The 19870-nt window shown below is 46.3% G+C and overlaps 1 protein-coding gene across 2 annotated transcripts in view; it reads left to right on the forward strand.

Annotated features, from left to right (window-relative positions):
• The window catches only part of lig1 (ligase I, DNA, ATP-dependent), a 42212-nt gene that overhangs the window by 16619 nt on the left and 5723 nt on the right, over window positions 1-19870 (forward strand). For both annotated transcript variants that reach the window (XM_056410663.1, XM_056410662.1), the window contains 11 exons: window positions 83-159; window positions 348-439; window positions 1678-1777; window positions 2140-2225; window positions 5141-5256; window positions 6888-6983; window positions 9315-9425; window positions 11061-11132; window positions 13183-13327; window positions 13682-13764; window positions 13867-14019. In XM_056410663.1, the coding sequence (XP_056266638.1) occupies window positions 83-159; window positions 348-439; window positions 1678-1777; window positions 2140-2225; window positions 5141-5256; window positions 6888-6983; window positions 9315-9425; window positions 11061-11132; window positions 13183-13327; window positions 13682-13764; window positions 13867-14019 (1131 nt within the window). The remainder of the gene's footprint in view (window positions 1-82; window positions 160-347; window positions 440-1677; window positions 1778-2139; window positions 2226-5140; window positions 5257-6887; window positions 6984-9314; window positions 9426-11060; window positions 11133-13182; window positions 13328-13681; window positions 13765-13866; window positions 14020-19870) is intronic.

Consider the following 19870-nt stretch of genomic DNA (forward strand, 5'->3'; position numbering starts at 1 on the left):
CTCTCTCTCTCTCTCTCTCTCTCTCTCTCTCTCTCTCTCTCTCTTCCTCCCGTGAATCTCAATTTCCTCCCGTCTGCCTCAGGCCATGAATAAGAAAATCGACATCATCAAAGGACTCTTTGTGGCGTGCCGCTTCTCAGAGGCTCGCTACATCGTCAGGTAGAATAACACACACACACACATATACACACACACACACACACACACATAGAGACACACACATATAGAGACATACACACTCACACACACCTGCATGTATACAGACACACCGACATGTGTCTGTCTGGAGTGTTTTTCAAGGTGCAAAGGGGGCGTGGCCACTGACCGCGGCTGTGTGTGATTGGCAGGTCGCTGGCGGGGAAGCTGAGGATCGGCCTGGCGGAGCAGAGCGTCCTGTCAGCGCTCAGCCAGGCCGTGTGCCTGACCCCCCCCGGGCAAGGTGAGCTGCACGGTACACTGGTCTGGTTTAGTCTGGTTTAGTCTGGTTCAGTCTGGTTCATTCTGGTTCATTCTGGTTCATTCTGGTTTAGTCTGGTTCAGTCTGGTTCATTCTGGTTTAGTCTGGTTCATTCTGGTTTAGTCTGGTTCATTCTGGTTTAGTCTGGTTCAGTCTGGTTCATTCTGGTTTAGTCTGGTTTAGTCTGTTTCATTCTGGTTTAGTTTGGTTCATTCTGGTTCATTCTGGTTTAGTCTGTTTCATTCTGGTTTAGTCTGTTTAATTCTGCTTTAGTCTGGTTCATTCTGGTTTATTCTGGTTTAGTCTGTTTCATTCTGCTTTAGTCTGGTTCATTCTGGTTTATTCTGTTGACGCCAGTCTTGAAGAGTCTGAGGTGGAACGTTACAAAAGGTCGGGTTCGTGAAGAAAAATATTCCCAGTCTGAAGAAGAGCTCTGAAATACCCATCACCATAACATCCCATAATATCCCATAACATCCCGTCTGATGCGTTAAACTCAAACTGCAGACGCCTCAGACCGGGCGGGAGCCGTAGGAAGCTCATCGTTACTAATTATTATTAAAGCATGCGGCGTTAACGAGAAATCCTGAATGACGTAACCCACTAAAAAACCCAACTGGGAGATCACACACACACATATACACACACACACACACACATATACACACACACACGTGGAAAGGTGAGGCTAGAAGTCGCACCGTTCATTTATAGCCGTGTTGACGGCGTGTTGGACTCTGGTGAAACCACATGAATATTCATGAGCACCGGCGGCTGCGTGGCGGAGGGACCTCATCCCTGACTTATTAGCATTCGCGGCTTATTCGTGACCCGGAGGTTTTGCTTTTTAATAAGTCAATTAGACCAGAGGCTCTGTGGGGAAATTTGCATTGATCGTGTTTGAAATGTTTTAAAAATAAATAATTTGAATTTATTTATTTCAGTATAGTTTCATCACATCTCCGGTCAACGTCGAGGAAAGAGGTGGATAATTAATGCGGGTTGAATTATTTCAGTATTCGCTCTCGTTTTAAACTAAGCGATTCGTTTGGCCTCAACGCTTATATGTATATATTTTTGGGGTTGCCAAGGCGACGACGAAACGCCGTCTTTCCGGATCGAGTTGTCCGTTTTGTTTCCGCATCGCAAATGTTCAAACGCTGATCCGTCTCCCTCCGTCCATCCTTCTTTTTCCTCCCTCATCCCTCCTTTCCTCGTAGATTTCCCCCCCGCCGTGCTGGACGCCGGGAAGGGGATGAGCGCCGAGAGCCGGCGGGCCTGGATCGAGGAGAAGAGTCTCATCCTCAAACAGACGTACTGGTAACTGGAACCTTTAAGCCACTTTAAGCCCCGCCCATCATCCTTCCTCACTCATAAGCCCCGCCCCTCATCCTTCCTCCCTCATAAGCCCCGCCCCTCATCCTCATACACTCATAAGCCCCGCCCCTCATCCTCACTCATAAGCCCCAGCCCTCATCCTCACTCATAAGCCCCGCCCCTCATCCTCACTCATAAGCCCCGCCCCTCGTCCTCCCTCATTTTTCACCTTGAATGATATCGATTCACTCATTTTCATTGTTTGTTTTTCTTCCCAAACTTCTCCCTCCATCCCTCTCTCCCCCTCCCTCCTTCTCTCCCTCCCTCTCTCTCATTCTCCCTCCCTCCATCCCCCCCTCCCCCAGCGAGATGCCCAACTACGACGTCCTCATCCCCGTCCTGCTAACAAAAGGCATCGACGAGCTGCCCAATCACTGCAAGCTGACCCCAGGTAGGCAGCCAATCAGGAGGCAGCGTGCATCGCATCGATCCGGTCAGGAAGTAGACGAAGCAGCGTCTCCCCATCGCGCGTTAGTGATGAGTAGCCACGGCAACGCGAGTGGCCCCGCCTCCATCGAGAGTCACCGAGGGTCCGCCGTTGGTCGGTGAGGGAATGTAGGCGCTCCTCCTCCGGCCGGGAAGACGCCGTTACCGGGAAAAGAGTTTCCTTCAAGTGGAGGTCGTGAAAGGAGGAAAGAGTTCACTTCCTGGTCGCTCCTCTCTTCTTTCTGTCTGGGCTGCTTTCGAAAAGCTTGACTTAGTGGTGCAGCTCAGGGGGGAGGGGGGAGAGGGGTGAGAGAGAGAGAAAAAGGGGGGAAGAGGGAGGGAGGGGGGGGAAGAGTGGTAATGAAATTAAGAAAGGCTAAGGCAGATTTCTTCCTGACTGTAATAGAAAAAGCGAGAGGTAAAACTAAAATGGTCTGGGATCAGTTACACAAGCTAATGGGACATCCCAACAAAGTAAGGAAGCTGCAAGAACTTAACATTAATGGTAAACTGTCAAATAATCCAGTTGAAATGGCAAAAGCTTTCAATCACTATTTCATTGATTCTGTTGCTACCATTGCTAAATGTTTCTCCCCTGAGATTAGACCTGTCTGTACAGGAAATACATTGGAGCCGACTTTCATCATAAGAAATGTCACTCATTCAGACGTCACAAGAATAATCAGTTCTCTTAAACCATCCAAAACTAAAGATACATTTGGTATGGATGCCGTTATGCTCAAAACTCTTACCAAAACGCTAATAAATCCCATCAGCAATATCATCAACCTCTCAATCTCTCAAAACTTGTTTCCCAGTGTTTGGAAGTCGGCTGCTGTTATTCCAGTATTCAAAGAAGGAGATCGCCTTTCTACCTCTAATTACAGACCAATCAGTATCCTGCCTACAATATCAAAGGTTGCAGAGAAGTTGGTAGCTAAGCAAATGATCTGCCATTTGAAAAACAGTCCCTTTGCCCTTCATCCAATGCAATTCGGCTTTAGAGCCAATTATTCCACTGAGACGGCCACCTGTTTCTTCACTGAAAAAATCTAAATTCTACTGGACAAAGGGGGTGTTGTTGGAGCTGTGTATCTTGATCTCAAGAAGGCATTTGACACTGTAAATCATAGTATTCTTTTGTCCAAATTGCACAGTTACAACTTCTCCTCAGGTACACTTAAATGGATGGTATCATATTTGCTAAATAGGTCACAGTCTGTCCAAATTCAAAAACATCAATCCGCTGCCCTCCGCTTGTCCACAGGTGTCCCACAAGGATCTGTCCTGGGCCCATTATTATTGTCCTTATATATTAATGATCTGCCATCAGTTTGTCCTCATTCCAACATTCAAATCTATGCTGATGACACCGTCATTTATTTGCATGGCAGCAATTTGGGAGATGTAGCAAAAGAACTCACTACATCCATGGCTAATGTGACTACTTGGTTAACGCAATGTTGTTTACAACTCAATATATCCAAAACTGTGTGTATGTTTTTTACCAAAAGAAACTCTGATAGTGTAGAACCGGATGTTTTTGTATCTGGGGAGAGGCTAAAGGTTGTATCTGAATACAAGTACCTGGGAGTACTTTTTGATTCTAATTTGTCTTTCAAATCACAGGTGAAAAAAGTTTGTAATCGGGTAAAATACAATCTATCCAATACGCTCAAACCATTACAGTCATTATACAAGCGGACGCTCAAAACTCTTGATAAAAAAAAAGTTCTGTCTCATCATTGTCCTATACTAAAAAAATACAACTTGCTTAGTTGGGATAACTTGATCAAATATGTGCACGTCTGTCTGATGTACAAAATCATACATTAATTGACCTCTCCTCCTCTCAAACAATTTGTCACCACACGAACTGGATATCGGCTCACGAGAGGAGCAGCGAGAGGGGATTGTATCGTCCCTCTAAGGAAAAGTGCTTTCAGTCACGCTGCTTTCTCAGTACAAGCAGCAGTTCACTGGAACTACATTCCAGGATCTATCAGAGAGCTACAATCATTCAACTCTTTTAAAGCAGAAACAAAGAAATGGTTCATTACTACCCAGCTCTGTCAGCACTAGACTGTAACGGCTCCTCCCTCCTCCATCTGCCCAGGTTGGACTTTCATTCTCTCTGTCTGTCAGTTGTTGTCTGTCTGTTGTCCGGTCTCTGTATGTCTTGACTTGCTGGTCGGCCGTTTACTCCACCTGTCTTCTCTTGTCGTTCACCTGTTTGCCGTTATATATCACATTTAGTCTGTAAGCTTTTACGTTGTATCTCTGACATTATGTTTTTATTCTGTCCATTTTAACATTGTTCTCCCTTATTTTATTTGTTTTATCTGTAGATTGTATTTGTAATCTTATGTTTTTAGGTTTGTTCTTAACATCGGCAACATTGGGACTACAGATGAAAAATAGCCTCTTGGCTAACTCTGGCACATTTACTGCAATGTTTTTATCAATGTGCACTGTCCCTTATTAAATAAACCATAAAAATAAATTAAAAAACGAGATGGAGTGAGGGAGGGGGGGAAGAAAGAGGGGGGAGAGGGAGAGAGGGGTGAGTCGTATCACTTTCCTCCGTCACGTTGTGGGCGTGAAGCTCGAGTGCCAATGAAGTCTGTTTCACAGCTCCTGTTATTATGATGTGATCCGCTTCGCTGTTAGAACCTGGAGGCCTGTTAGCGGGGCCCTGCTCCCCCCCCCCCCCACACAAACCAATAGAAGTTCTCCTGTGCTTCCTCACAATTAGTTCCTCAACTTTATGAAAAATGCATGACCGCATATGTATTTTTGCTTATTAGCGCCCCGCCGTGTCGTCGCTTCCTCTCCTCTCACGAGTCTCCCCCCCCTCTCTGCCCCTCCCCCTCCTCTCAGGCGTGCCCCTCAGACCCATGCTGGCCTATCCCACCAAAGGCGTCGGCGAGGTGATGAAGCGGTTCGACGAGGCGGCGTTCACCTGCGAGTACAAATACGACGGAGAGCGAGCACAGGTGTGTGTGTGTGTGTGTGTGTGTGTGTGTGTGTGTGTGTGTGTGTGTGTGTGTGTGTGTGTGTGTGTGTGTGTGTGTGTGTGTGTGTGTGTGTGTGTGTGTGTGTGTGTGTGTGTGTGTGTGTGTGTGTGTGTGTGTGTGTGTGTGTGTGTGTGTGTGTGTGTGTGTGTGTGTGTGTGTGTGTGTGTGTGTGTGTGTCAGATAAACAGTATAAAGCTTATTTTGCCTTCAGGCAGAGAACACTTCTTCTGCCATTGTGGACCAAGGGGAAGGGGGGTCAGCGGGGGGGAGGCTGCAGAGACGGTGAAGGAGTGACTCATGAGAGGGAACCCGGAGACGGGTAGAGAGAGAGAGAGACCCAGAGAGAGAGAGACAGCTGTGGGGTAGATAGACCCAGTGAGAGACAGACAGACTGTAATGTAAACCCCTCCGGCTGTATTGTTAATTTTGGACAGTCATACCAATAAAGTGCCTTTGAAATGAGAGAGAGATGGAGGGATAGAGACAGAGAGAGTCTCTAGGGTCTCACTGCAGTGGACGATACCTCCAACAGCCAGCAGAGGGACTCTTGACACACCACTCGGCTAAAGTGTGTGTGGAATCAAAATAACTGCAGTGAGCGTCCCGTCTAATTAGTCGTGTGTCTCTCTCTTTTTAGTTTATATATCTGAGGCGATGCTCATTGATCAATAGGGGGGGGGTGTTATAACAATGCAACATATCTTAATACAGTTAGGAACACGACGACTATAAGACACACGGTGGTCGGCTACCATCCACATTGAGAAGTCGAAGCGGCTCGTAGTGATCACGGTTACAGTGGCCAATCGCTTCTATGGATCGATGAGCCACAGGGCCCGCCCCCCCCCTCCTGCTGTCACTCACCTGGCTGCCGGGGCTGCTGGGACGCCGCTCCTCTAAAGCCGTGACAAAGCCGTCCCTCGCTGAGGGGTCTTGGCACCGAGTCAGTGAATAACCAAACTGTCAGTTTTTATTACTTCATATTCATATGATTAATCAATTAATGTCCTTTAGGGAGGCATTAAAAATACAGAAAAACAACAAAAATGGGTTATATTAATAATCTATTGATGACGTGCCAGGTTCACATTATTACGTGACACGGTTCACATTATTACGTGACGTGGTTCACATTATTACGTGACGTGGTTCACATTATTACGTGACACGGTTCACATTATTACGTGACACGGTTATTACGTGACGTGGTTCACATTATTATGTGACGTGGTTCACATTATTACGTGACACGCTCACATTATTACGTGACACGGTTATTACGTGATGTGGTTAACATTATTACGTGACGCTGTTCATTACGTGATATGGTTCACATTATTACGTGACACGCTCACATTATTACGTGACACGGTTATTACGTGACGCTGTTCATATTATAACGTGACATGCTCACATTATTACGTGACACTGTTCACATTATTACGTGATGTGGTTCACATTATTAGAGGTTGATGTCACCTTATTGTTTCCCTGTTTTGACATTTTAATGGTCAAACAGTTGATTTAATCTGGTTACCAGGTGATTAGTATGCTGATCACCCTCCTTCCTCTGTGTGTGTGTTTATTAATTGTCATATTTCCCTCCACAGATTCACATTCTGGAGAGCGGAGAGGTTCGAGTGTTCAGCCGCAACCAGGAAGACAACACCAGCAAATACCCCGATATCATCTCTCGCATCCCGAAGGTAAAACACTTGAGCACACAGAGCGCTGCAGCCCCCCGGGGTGAGGGGGGGGGGTGAGGGCTTGTACAGCAGTGCGGATAACAACTGCACACATTCATCTCTCTCTTGTCTTTCATTTTGTTTGTGTCATCCGTCTGCTCTCTCCGTCTAATACCCATCAAGCTGCATTTGTTCCTGTGCTGCTGGTCTTTACCCTCCCCGACCCTCCCCTCAGGCCTCAAGCACTCTCACTGCTTTTTAAACATTTATTTTTATTCAGAGAGACGGTCGTTTAAAAGCAGCTTGTGGAGCTCCGTCTCTCTAATGGGAACTCTGGTGGTTTTAATTGTAGCTGTGGAGTCGGGCTGCTTCTCCGAGGGAGAGGTCTCCAGCACCTGGCCCGGGGTCACCCGCCCTCTCTCTTTGGTCCAGACCGTCACAGTCGAGGCGGAAGCAGTTTAAAGATGAGAAGAGAAAGAGGTGCATGATGGGAGGCTGCACAGCAGTCGAGGCAGCTGGTTGACGGGAAGACATTTTTGTCTTGGGCTCATGTAACCTGGGTTATGGGTTAGGGATGCATTCTCTCTACTGACCAGCAGGGGGCGACTCCTCTGGTTACAGAAAACAAGTCTGAGATCAAATGACTCTTACTTCTCTCAACATTGTGAACATGAGTTTATGGTCTCAGTCTTTAGTCCTCAGCTCATCAGGACGTTCATGTAGTCGACGTTCCCGTTCTGAGGGAAATGGACCATGAAGCTGATGTGCTTTAGGGGCGGGGCTACTCGGTGATTGACAGGTCCACTGGTCTCTTTCATTGCTCTTTTTTCTTCTCCTTCTTCTTCTTGTTCTTCTTGTTGTTCTTCTTTTTCTTGTTCTCGTTTTTCTACTTGTTCTTGTTTTTCTTCTATTTCTTGTTGTTCTTGTTCTTCTTCCGCTTCTTGTTCTTTTTCTAGTTCTTGTTCTTTTTCTTGTTCTTCTTTTTCTTCTATTTCTTGTTCTTTTTCTAGTTCTTGTTCTTTTTCTTTTTCTTCTTTTTCTAGTTCTTCTTCTTGTTCTTCTTTTTCTAGTTCTTCTTCCGCTTCTTCTTCTTGTTCTTTTTCTTCTATTTCTTGTTCTTTTTCTAGTTCTTCTTCTTGTTGTTCTTGTTGTTCTTCTTGTTCTTTTTCTTGTTGTTCTTGTTCTTTTTGTTTTAGTTCTTCTTTTTCTTGTTCTTCCTCCTTTGCTTCTTGATGATACTCGTTCTCACCCCCTCCCCTCACACTATTCACCGTCGTCTTTGCACCTCTCTCTCTCCCTCTTGTCTCGTTCATTCACATATGTTCTTCTTCTTCCTGTCGATGCGTCTGCCGTCTTCTCTCGCCCTTTATTGTGTTCACTTGTTTTTCCCTTGTCTCCCAATTTGTCTTCCCCAACACATTCCCCTCCCCCTCTTTTTTCAAAACCTCTGCTCAACTTGTTTATTCAGTTAATTAGTTTCTCCTCCTCTCTCTCTCTCTCTCTCTCTAGTTTCTCACCGGTACTTCTGCATAAACAGGGATTCGTTTTTTGGGGGGGATGAAAAAGTTTCCGGTGTTTTCGCTTCCGTCTCATCGCCCGACAACCGGCGTCGTTGTTTTACTTGATTCGAGCTCGCCACGATGTTCTTCTCAATTGACGACGTAGAATTCATCGTAACTGGAAAACATCCACGTCTGTTTTTAAGGGAATGAATTCCTGGTCGTAACAAACAGACGGACGAGAATCACTCCAGGAAACGACTCGGGAATAAAAATGTGTCATTATTAGACGTCGGGTTGTCATGGCGATGTGTGTGTGTGTCTAAGGCACCTTGCTGCATTGTGTTGCATATTAATGAGGGAGGAGGAGAGATCCCTCCTGATTATGAATTTATATTTATTAATGAATAATAATCCCATTAATGCGTCACGACCCCGTGAGCTCACGGCTCCGACGCGTCGCTCACCGCTGATTGAGTCCTCACAGCTCTCACGCTGAAGCTTACATTCAGGGATTAGTGCTGAGGAGGAGGTGGGGGGGGGTACAATGACACAGGTTTGTGTGTAGTGATCTCTTTTGTGTTTGTCTGGGTCTGTGTGTCTGTTTGTGTCTGTATCTTGAGTGTGTGTTTTTGTGTGTGCGTCTGTATGTTTGTCTCTGTGTGTGTGTCTGTGTGTGTGTGTTCTAGTCCTCATGTAGAGGACCAGTTCCTCCAGAGTCTCCTACGTCCCTCTTCTTTTTCTTAAAGTTTTTTTTCTTCAGATTTACTATCATCTTCTCTTTGATCTTGAACTCCTCCTCCTGCATGTCATCTCTCCGTTTATTCCCGGTTGTTGTTGTTTACACCAACAGGTGATGAAGGACTCGGTGCTCTCCTGCGTCCTCGACTCGGAGGCCGTGGCCTGGGACCGCGAGAAGAAACAGATCCAGCCCTTCCAGGTCCTCACCACCCGCAAGAGAAAGGTAGAGGAGGAGGGGAGGAGGGGAGGAGGAAAGGAGGAGGGGGGGGAAGGGAGGAGAGGATTGGAGGAGGAGGAGAGGGAGGAAAGAAGAAGGAGGAGAGGGAGGAAAGAAGGAGGAGATGATGAGGAGGAGGAGAGGAGGAGATGACGAGGGATGAGAGGAGGAGGGAGGGAGCGGTGGGAAAGGGAGGAGGAGGAGATGAGGATGGGAGGAGGAGGAGGAGGAGATGACAAGGGATGAGAGGAGTGAGGGAGGGAGCGATGGGAAAGGGAGGAGAGGAGAGGTGTAGAGTGAGGAAAGGAGGAGGAGATGATGAGAGGAGGAGGAGGAGAGGTTTAGAGGGAGGACAAGAGGAGGAGATGATAAGGAGGAGGAGATGATGGGATTAGAGGAGAGGATAAGAGGAGGAGGAGGAAATGATGATGGGATGAGAGGAGAGGATAAGAGGAGGAGGAGGAAATGATGATGGGATGAGAGGAGGCGAAGGAGAGGAGAGAGGAGGGAAAACAAGACCGAGATAAAGACCAGAAGGAGAGGTCGATAATGGAATGAAATGATGGAGTGAGAAGTAGAGGAGGAGGCAAATGTCAACGGGTTTTTTCTCCAGTTTTGATCAGAATAACCTCTCCACCAATCACATTAGAGGGAAACGTGTCTCCTTCAGGAAGAGGAGGAACGAGAGAGAGGGAGAGAGAGAGCCGGTGAAGGGGAACGGCGTAATGAAAGTGATTATTATCCCGATGATTTTATTTTGTAGGATTTCTTCGTGATGCACAAACTGATCGTGCTGCCGTCGGCCGTCTCGCTTTAGCTTCTCGCCGAAATGAAATCTTTTGAGACGACGAGATATGAACTAATTAAACAAGGTTTATTGGCGAAGGAGAAGGTAAATGAGGGAGGGGGGGGGGCGCAGGGGGGGGGGGGATCTGAAGGCCACACAGGCTGTATTGGAGACGTTTGGCATTTCGTTTTGCATTCCTGAGCCTTCACGTGTTTGGAATATCAAGTTCTCAAAGTAGAGAGGGCGGGGCTTAGGGGAAAGTCTGGCTTAGGCGGAAAGTCGGGCTTAGGCAAAAAGTCGGGTTAAGCGGAAAGTCGGGCTCAGGCGGAAAGTCGGGCTAAGGCGGAAAGTCGGGCTAAGGCGGAAAGTCGGGCTAAGGCGGAAAGTCGGGCTTTGGCAAAAAGCCGGGCTTAGGCGGAAAGTCGGGCTTAGGTGGAAAGTCGGGCTAAGGCGGAAAGTCGGGTTAAGCGGAACATTTAGTAACTATTCATGCTCCAGCCTGAGCTGGTAAACCACTCCGAGGGGATAAAGGAGTGAACAGAAAGAGGTGAAGGCAGGAGACGGAGGGGGTGAGCGAAGAAAGCCGAGGAGCAATAAGACTGGAAGAGGAGGAGGAAACCAACGAGGAGGTGCGATGCTGTTAGAAGAGAGGGGGGGGGGGGGGCTTTGAGGATGAGCAGGAGAAATCAAAGAGCTCTTTGTAGCAAGTCCCACAGTTGGTGTTAGCGACTTGTGAAGAAGACGAGTCTATTTGCATATCTCTGTCAAGGGGGAAATGTAAAAAGTGTGTGTGTGTGTGTGTGTGTGTGTGTGTGTGTGTGTGTGTGTCGCTCTCTCGCTCTCTCTCTCTGCAGGATGTGGATGCCTCGGAGATCAAAGTCCAAGTGTGTGTGTACGCCTTTGACCTCCTCTATCTCAACGGAGAGGTAAGACCTGCCGCTGACGAGGGAAACATTACCCAGAGATCTCTCTCACACACGGCTTCTGTCGCGTGTGTGTGTTCATTGTGTGTGTGTGTGTGTGTGTTCATTGTGTGTGAGCACACCTGCGTGCTGGTCGCCCCGCTGAGACACCGACATCGTCCCTGAATGCCAATGACGGTGCGACTGGAGTCCGTAACCAGATCATGATTGTGGCGCTCATTGTCATTCCAGCAGGGTGTGTGTGTGTGTGTGTTGTGGGATTTAGTGTGTGTGTGTCTCTTGATCCTCACACAATTCCTCACACATTCTTTTCAGGCTAATTCCCTTAAAGAGAGCCGTAAACTAAATGCAAAACGGATGTTTTTCCATCAGCCGCCATGCGAGTATTCCCCGGTGGCCGGAAACGGAACTGCAGGATTAGAACAGCGCCGCCAACTCTGAAGTTGCTGCTGCTTCCCACCTAATGTAGCATTTATGTAAACGCTATGAACTCTATTCTCTCCGGATGCACGCTCTTCTTTTATTTAAGGCTGAAGCTCTTTTTTTACACATTTATTTATTATTTATTGGTTGTCTCTCTTTTCTCTGAATGACCTCGTGCCTGGGACCGTCTCTGGTCATCTAGTGCCAATCCCTGAGGAAATATGAAGTGTGTGTGTCTGTCCCTGTGTGTGTGTGTGTGTGAGTGTCTGTCCCTGTGTGTGTGTGAGTGTCTGTCCCTGTGTGTGTCTGTGTGTGTGTGTGAGTGTCTGTCCCTGTGTGTGTGTGTGTGAGTGTCTGTCCCTGTGTGTGTGAGTGTCTGTCCCTGTGTGTGTGTGTGAGTGTCTGTCCCTGTGTGTGTGTGTGTGAGTGTCTGTCCCTGTGTGTGTGAGTGTCTGTCCCTGTGTGTGTGTGTGTGAGTGTCTGTCCCTGTGTGTGTGTGTGAGTGTCTGTCCCTGTGTGTGTGTGTGAGTGTCTGTCCCTGTGTGTGTGAGTGTCTGTCCCTGTGTGTGTGTGAGTGTGTGTCCCTGTGTGTGTGTGAGTGTCTGTCCCTGTGTGTGTGTGTGAGTGTCTGTCCCTGTGTGTGTGAGTGTGTGTCCCTGTGTGTGTGAGTGTGTGTCTGTCCCTGTGTGTGTGAGTGTCTGTCCCTGTGTGTGTGTGTGAGTGTCTGTCCCTGTGTGTGTGAGTGTCTGTCCCTGTGTGTGTGTGTGTGTGTGTGAGTGTCTGTCCCTGTGTGTGTGTGTGAGTGTCTGTCCCTGTGTGTGTGTGAGTGTGTGTCCCTGTGTGTGTGAGTGTGTGTCTGTCCCTGTGTGTGTGAGTGTCTGTCCCTGTGTGTGTGAGTGTCTGTCCCTGTGTGTGTGAGTGTCTGTCCCTGTGTGTGTGTGAGTGTGTGTGTGAGTGTCTGTCCCTGTGTGTGTGTGTGAGTGTCTGTCCCTGTGTGTGTGTGAGTGTGTGTCCCTGTGTGTGTGAGTGTGTGTCTGTCCCTGTGTGTGTGAGTGTCTGTCCCTGTGTGTGTGTGAGTGTCTGTCCCTGTGTGTGTGTGAGTGTCTGTCCCTGTGTGTGTGTGAGTGTCTGTCCCTGTGTGTGTGTGTGTCTGTCCCTGTGTGTGTGTGTGTGTGTGTGTGAGTGTCTGTCCCTGTGTGTGTGAGTGTCTGTCCCTGTGTGTGTGTGAGTGTGTGTCCCTGTGTGTGTGAGTGTGTCCCTGTGTGTGTGTGTGAGTGTCTGTCCCTGTGTGTGTGAGTGTCTGTCCCTGTGTGTGTGTGAGTGTCTGTCCCTGTGTGTGTGTGAGTGTCTGTCCCTGTGTGTGTGTGTGTGTGTCTGTCCCTGTGTGTGTGAGTGTCTGTCCCTGTGTGTGTGTGAGTGTCTGTCCCTGTGTGTGTGTGTGTGTGTCTGTCCCTGTGTGTGTGTGTGTGTGTGTGTGTGTGTGTGTGTGTCTAGTTGGTATTCCATCCTTGTCATTGCAACGCTCCAAGCGACGAAGAGGAAATGGTTGTAATGATACACACTTTTGCTATTTGTAATGATCCGTCTCTTTTGTCTGTGTGTGTGTGTGTGTGTGTGTGTGTGTGTGTAGTCTCTGGTGCGACAGCCGTTGAGTCGGCGTCGGGCTCTGCTCAAAGAAAGTTTCTCAGAAGTGGAGGGAGAGTTTGTGTTCGCCCGATCCATCGACTCCGACAACACGGACGTCATCGCGGAGTTCCTGGAACTGTCAGTCCGAGGTGTGTGTGTGTGTGTATATAAATGTATGTGTGTGTGTGTTTATATGTGTGTGTGTTTATATGTGTGGGTGTATTCATGATTGTGTGTTGGACGGAGATGCAGCTTCCTACTTGTTTTCCTTTCTGCTGTCTTGAACCTTTTTTGTTTGTGAGTGTGTTGGATACAAGTTTCAGTGTGTGTGTGACTGAGTGTGACAGTGTGTGTGTGTGTGTGACTGTGTGTATGTGTGTGTGTGTGTGTGTCAGATGGAGACAAAGAGCTTCCACGTATCAGAAATAAAATCTTCTCATTTCCTTTCTGCACAACTACAATCGTGTTTTGGTGTATTAATGTGTGTGTGTGTGTGTGTGTAGATTCCTGCGAGGGTCTGATGGTGAAGACTCTGGAGAAGGATGCCACCTATGAAATTGCCAAGCGCTCTCACAACTGGCTCAAGGTGTGTGTGACACGGCGTCAGCTGACCTGTGTGTGTGTGTCACAATAAAAAGGTCGTCACACACAGAAACACACATTCATGAGGTAACGTCTCTCCCCGCAGCTGAAGAAGGACTACCTGGACGGCGTGGGCGACACCATGGACCTGTGTGTGATCGGCGCCTACCTGGGGAAGGGCAAGAGGGCGGGCGCCTACGGGGGCTTCCTATTGGCCTGCTACGACGAGGACAACGAGGAGTTCCAGTCCGTCTGCAAGGCAAGCGTCTTCATTATTAATATATATATATATAGTTAAATATATATATATTTTAATATTGTGATTGTAATTTGCATAATACGGTCTCTTAAGTGCCCAAATGAAGCGTCTCTATCCGGTGCTTTCGATGGACCTCCCCTCAGGTTGCCCGCCCCCTGGGTCCTAAGTCCCTCCATGTATGGCTTCTAATGGTCATCAATCAAACATGCAATGAGCAGTCAGTGTTGTTCTCTTGTTGTTGTTGTCTGTGGGTAATGTGAGCTAAAGAGCTTCGAATGTTTTGTCCCGCATTATAGAACATGTCGGTTAAAGCCACAGAACTTATTTTCTGCAATAATCCAGATATAATTGGCTTTTTTGTCTCGAGAGCCAGAGGGACGCGAATGTTTTGGGTTTGGCTTAAAAAGATCCGTCGTCCCCGAGGAGCTCCAGTGTTCTTCTGTTCGTCTGACTGATTCACTGCGGAAGCACATTAACACAGACACATTAATATATATGTTTTAATGTATATATTAACAAATGTCTGTATTTATATGTATTTATATTAGGGCTGTCAGCGTTAACGCGTTAATCTATGCGATTAATTTGGCCGCGTTAACGCACTAAAATATTTTAACGCAATTAACGCAACTTTGTTGACTTCCGGTGTGCGTTGGAGTTGTTGCACTCCTCTGAGTGTCAAGCCGCGGCAGTCCGCCTCCTTCCTCCCGTCTGCTCCTCCATATTCACAGAGAAGCAGAGGGCGACGTGTCGGTGACGCGGGGCGGAAGGTAAAGGGGACTTTTTTTTTCTTCTCCGCCGATCGGCAAGAGACGCCGGCATGGAGCTCTGCGGCGCGCGAGACGGAGAGCCGAGAAGAGTGACCGACACGTGGAGACAGAATGACATGCTGCTGTAGAGACGACCAACAACAGACGTTTAGTTTAATACAAGAACAAACACGTCTTTAAGAAAATAACCTTACATTACTTCTGCTGTAATCTGGCGCTATAGAGAACATGACAGGGGGGCGGGGCCTCACCCTGATAGAATGGTGGGGGAAACACTGGGATGTGTCACATGCAAAAGCCTTTAAAAGGTGAATTTACATGTGTTTGTAAAATGTATAAAATGCCCCCAGACTCCAGAGGGTTAACATGACATATTTGAATGTAAATCAGTTACCAAGGCCACTGGTTCTGCTGTTCAGTGGTAAAGATGACAGGACCAATGGGGTCTTTAATACACCTTTTCTTACTAATCTGAATGTTTCACTGAAGAAACAATTTATCATCCACAATATTAAATACCTCACTGGCACTTTATAGGTAGGAGCCTCTTTGAAAACACAGCTCTGTGTGAAGTTTTGTCTTTAAAAAAGAATACAATTAAACAAGTGTCTAAAATACACGCTGTCTGGAGGGATTACTCGTTCATTAATCGCAATTTCAAAATGTGCGATTAATTAGTTAATTTTTTTTAATCGATTGACAGCCCTAATTTATATATATTATATATATGTATGTATTAATATATATATTTATATGTATGTATTAATGTATATGTATGTATTAATATATATTATATATATGTTTTGATGTATATAATAATATGTATGTATATATGTATTTATATATATTTTATATATGTTAAAATATGTATTTATATATATATACATATATATATTGATACTTATATATGTTCAAATATATATATAATAACATGGTCGTTCTCAAAACAGTTAAAGCTGAATAGATCCTTCATGTCTTTCTTGTGTGATTCTACTTCCAGCAGCTTCGACACACAACTATTTATTGAAGTGTTCAGTTGACTTCAGCGTGTGTGTTTCCTGTGTTTGAGTTTCACTGTGAACGGAAAATGTGATCAATATTCACTTAGCTCTATGAAAGGGGGGGGGGGGCACGTACAAGTGTGTTAAACCTCCAGCGCCGTGCAGCCCCCCCCCCCTTACAACTAAAAAAGACATCACCAAGGAAACTGTTCTCATATTTTGTGTGTGTGTGTTTCTCCTGTGTGTGTGTGTGTGTTTCTCCTGTGTGTGTGTGTGTGTTTCTCCTGTGTGTGTGTTTCTCTGGTGTGTGTGTCTGTGTTTCTCCTGTGTGTGTGTGTGTGTGTGTGTGTGTATATGTGTGTGTAGGCGTGACTGGGTGCATCCCAGGATCCGGTGTAAGCGTGTCTTGGAGCATGCGTGACCACTGATGTGCGTCCTCTAGATAATAAGAGCGTGAACAAGCTTAGAGAATGACATCACAGATCACCCCCCCACACACACACACACACACACACACACACACACACACCCCTCCCCCTCCTGTAACTTTTATGTCTCATCCATGAAAAGGGATTTATTTGGCGAGCAGCTTCACCTTCATGTCCTCCCAGCGTTCACACCTTGGAGCTCGCCGGTGGCTGTTTGAGTTGAAACGACCTCCGTCTCCTCCTTCACGCGGGAGACGAGGAGGAGGAGGAGGAGGCCGCGTGGGATGAAGAGCGCCGCTCCTTTTGTCTGTTATTGATTTTCATCCTCTTGAAACTAAGAGGTTTTTGGCAGTTACACTTTGTTCTTTCCTTAAAATCACCTCCCACCGCACACAGCAGGCTGGAGTGGGATTCAAGAAGTAAAACACAAGAGCCCGGATCAGTTTAATTTCAGAATAAAGTGACGGACTTGTAGCATAACGTTTTTTTAATTTCAGAATAAAGTGACGGACATGAAGCATAAAGTTTTTTAAATTTCAGAATAAAGTGACGGACATGTAGCATAAGGTTTTTTAAATTTCAGAATAAAGTGACGGACTTGTAGCACAAAGTCTTTTAATTTCAGAATAAAGTGACGGACATGTAGCAAAAAGTCTTTTAATTTCAAAATAAAGTGACGGACATGTAGCATAACGTTTTTTTATTTCAGAATAAAGTCACGGACATGTAGCAAATTCTTTTAATTTCAGAATAAAGTGACGGACATGTAGCACAAAGTCTTTTATTCTGAAGCAAATTGAATAAAGCATCCCCCCCAAAAAAATCTCAATGCCCTTGACACGGTCGACTTTCCCTTTTTTCCCCAAAAGTAATCTCAACCTTGAGCCAGATCCCGGAGCAGCAACTCTCCGAATGAGAGGAATGATAATGAAAGGGGGGGTGGGGGTGAGGGGGGGGAGACGATTGGGTTACGCCCCCCCAGCCGCCGCCGAGTTATTTAGACTGCCGCCATTTATTTGCTTCTGAAGAGGTGCTTATTGTATTGGGTTTTCCCAGGAGTCATAACGGGCTGCGTGGCGGTTATTGGCGCTGGCGGAGCGTTCAAGTACAGCTGGAACGTGGGACGCGATGCCTTCAGCTCGACTTCATGAAGCCTCTTCTTAACAGGGTTTTCCCTGGGTCAAAATGGGTCTTCGGTGCTCCCAAAAAAAAAAATCACGGTCTATATTACCATGTCACCGTAATTAGCAAACATCTATGTATTTCTTTTTCTTTTTTTCACATAAATAATGGAGGCAATGCTTGAGGAAATCATTTTGCTTCCACTTTAGATTAAAATAGATGGGCTAATAGATTGACAACTAGAGATGCACCGATCAGGTCTTTGGTGCCGATCACCGATCACTGAAATCAGTACCTGCCGATCCGATAATACCGATCACCAATCACGGTGTTGATTGAAGCATTCTATTTATTGTGTAGCATTATTGCTATGAGGACTATGAGGAAATACATATATAAAGCACCTCAAACATTAAAGCCCCATTATGTAGTTTTTCTCTTTTAGCGCCCCCTTCAGTTTTTGAGGTATTTAACGTTTACTTCAGTGTCGTAAATACCCAGTTACGATAGATGCAGCCTCGCATACACTTGTATTGTCCTGTATTATAATTATAATTATTATTTGTACGTGTCACGGGTTATAAAAGGTGACGAGGGGGAGGTGACGCAAGGTTTTGTTGTTGTTGTTTGGAGCGCGCTGACAGGCGGCGGACTCAGAACGGCAGCAATCCGGCGACTGTTTCTATTTTGGATTCATACCAACGGGCGGGATCACTAATAGAAGACTGAGCAGGAACACTGAACTGGGCCAGCACCGACCGGACTAGGGTGAAGGAGCGCCACGTTTCCGCCTGGTCGGTCAGCTGTTTGCCGGCCTTTGGGGGGGGGTGTGTGTGCGCGTGCAGTCATTTACTTTTGTTTTGTGGGACTGCAAAGACTTTGGGACTGTAGGGATCCGGGGATTATACTTCGTTTTGAGTGGGTTTGATTGTTTGTAGTGTCTGTGTTCATTTTGGGGGCTTCAGATGCATTGAATTTGATTTAATATAATAACATTTGGGTTTCCGCATATCGACTGTGTGTTTTTCTTTTACGACCATTTGAGCAGAGAGAGTTGACACCAGAATTAGCAGATCCGCCCATTCCCTTTTTTAGCGTATTGTACCTTTTCCCCTTGATTGAGTTGCTAAGGGCGAATTGTTACAACATAACCAAAAGAATGACAACATTTAGTTTAGATGAAATACCGATCGCGTTTTCAGCCTATATACGTTGTTTTCTAAATGTTTGAATGTGGAGTACGTGTGATCGAATACAATATTGTTGACAACACCAAAAAGCTACATAAAAAAGCTCCCCTTATACTGTAGCTGCGAGCGTGGAGTGGCACTTTATGACGTTGCGTAATCACTGCCAGAAAGCAGGTCTTAGTACATCCGCCCCGGAGCGGGCGGCTCCAGAATCCTACATAGCGGAGTTATTTCCCCACAGACCCCCGATGGCAATGGCGGAGACGCATATCGCCATATTAAAAGTCATTGTAGCGGCACAATTTTTTTCAAGCTGTTATTTTAAGGTACAATTGTTACATAATGTTACTTTAAAGAAATTACCGATTTCTTTAAACATTTAGGACTTTTACTTTGAAAAATGTCCTCATTGATACATCAAAATTGATTGATTGCTATTGTAGGGGATTTCAGATATGTATGAACACATCTGCATCATTCATTTCCTGGAACTCTTGGGGAAATCTAAATACAGGACTTTTCTTAACATACAAAAGTCTGACTTATTTTTATAACTTCCTTGGTACAGTAACAATGTTTTAATGTTAGCATAATTTAAGCTAAATCTCAGAAACGATCTCTAAAGATACAAAATCAGTTCATTGTTTACTTTTATATGTAATAGTGTATGATTTGTCGACATCTTATTTTGAAAAACGTGGTTCTTTCCGCTAACTTTGCAAAACCGGATGTTGTCACATAAATCCTTCCGCTAACTTTATCAGAACCCTCTTAGCTCCCGATGGAATGAGTTTAGCGTGAGCATCTCTAGGGGCTCAGAGCCTCAGACATGTGAGAGTCGGCTGAGTCGACCCAGAGATTCGCCTCGGGGGACGGGGACGCCGCTCGGTGGTGAGGATCCCCTCTGACCTCTGACCTCTCACTCTGCGGCCCTCGCCGGGCGCTTCGTCTCCGTTGCGATTGAAACGTCTCTGATAGTTTTTCTCTCAGATGTGACGTCATCTGATCGGCCGTTTTGAGAACGCCGATCAAAACCGCTGATGGGAATATCGGCCGATATGGATCGGCGCCGATCAGATCGGTGCATCCCTGTATAGTCCAGGTGTGTTGGTGCAGGTGGGCTGGTGAGTGACCAGCAGCCGGCCGCTCGGTCCATTCGCCTCACAGCATGGATCAGACAAGAAGACTCGCTGATCAACTCCATGACTATTGATCCAAACAGAACGAGGGTTCGGCTGGAGCCGACTTGAAACATACTATTGAGAACATATTCGCTGACGTGATGAACACAGGGGTTTTGTGGGGTTTTTCCATCGCAGACTTTTTTTGCCTTCGGCGCT

The sequence above is a fragment of the Pseudoliparis swirei genome, unplaced genomic scaffold (assembly GCF_029220125.1).
Source record: "Pseudoliparis swirei isolate HS2019 ecotype Mariana Trench unplaced genomic scaffold, NWPU_hadal_v1 hadal_25, whole genome shotgun sequence".
NCBI lineage: Eukaryota > Metazoa > Chordata > Actinopteri > Perciformes > Liparidae > Pseudoliparis > Pseudoliparis swirei.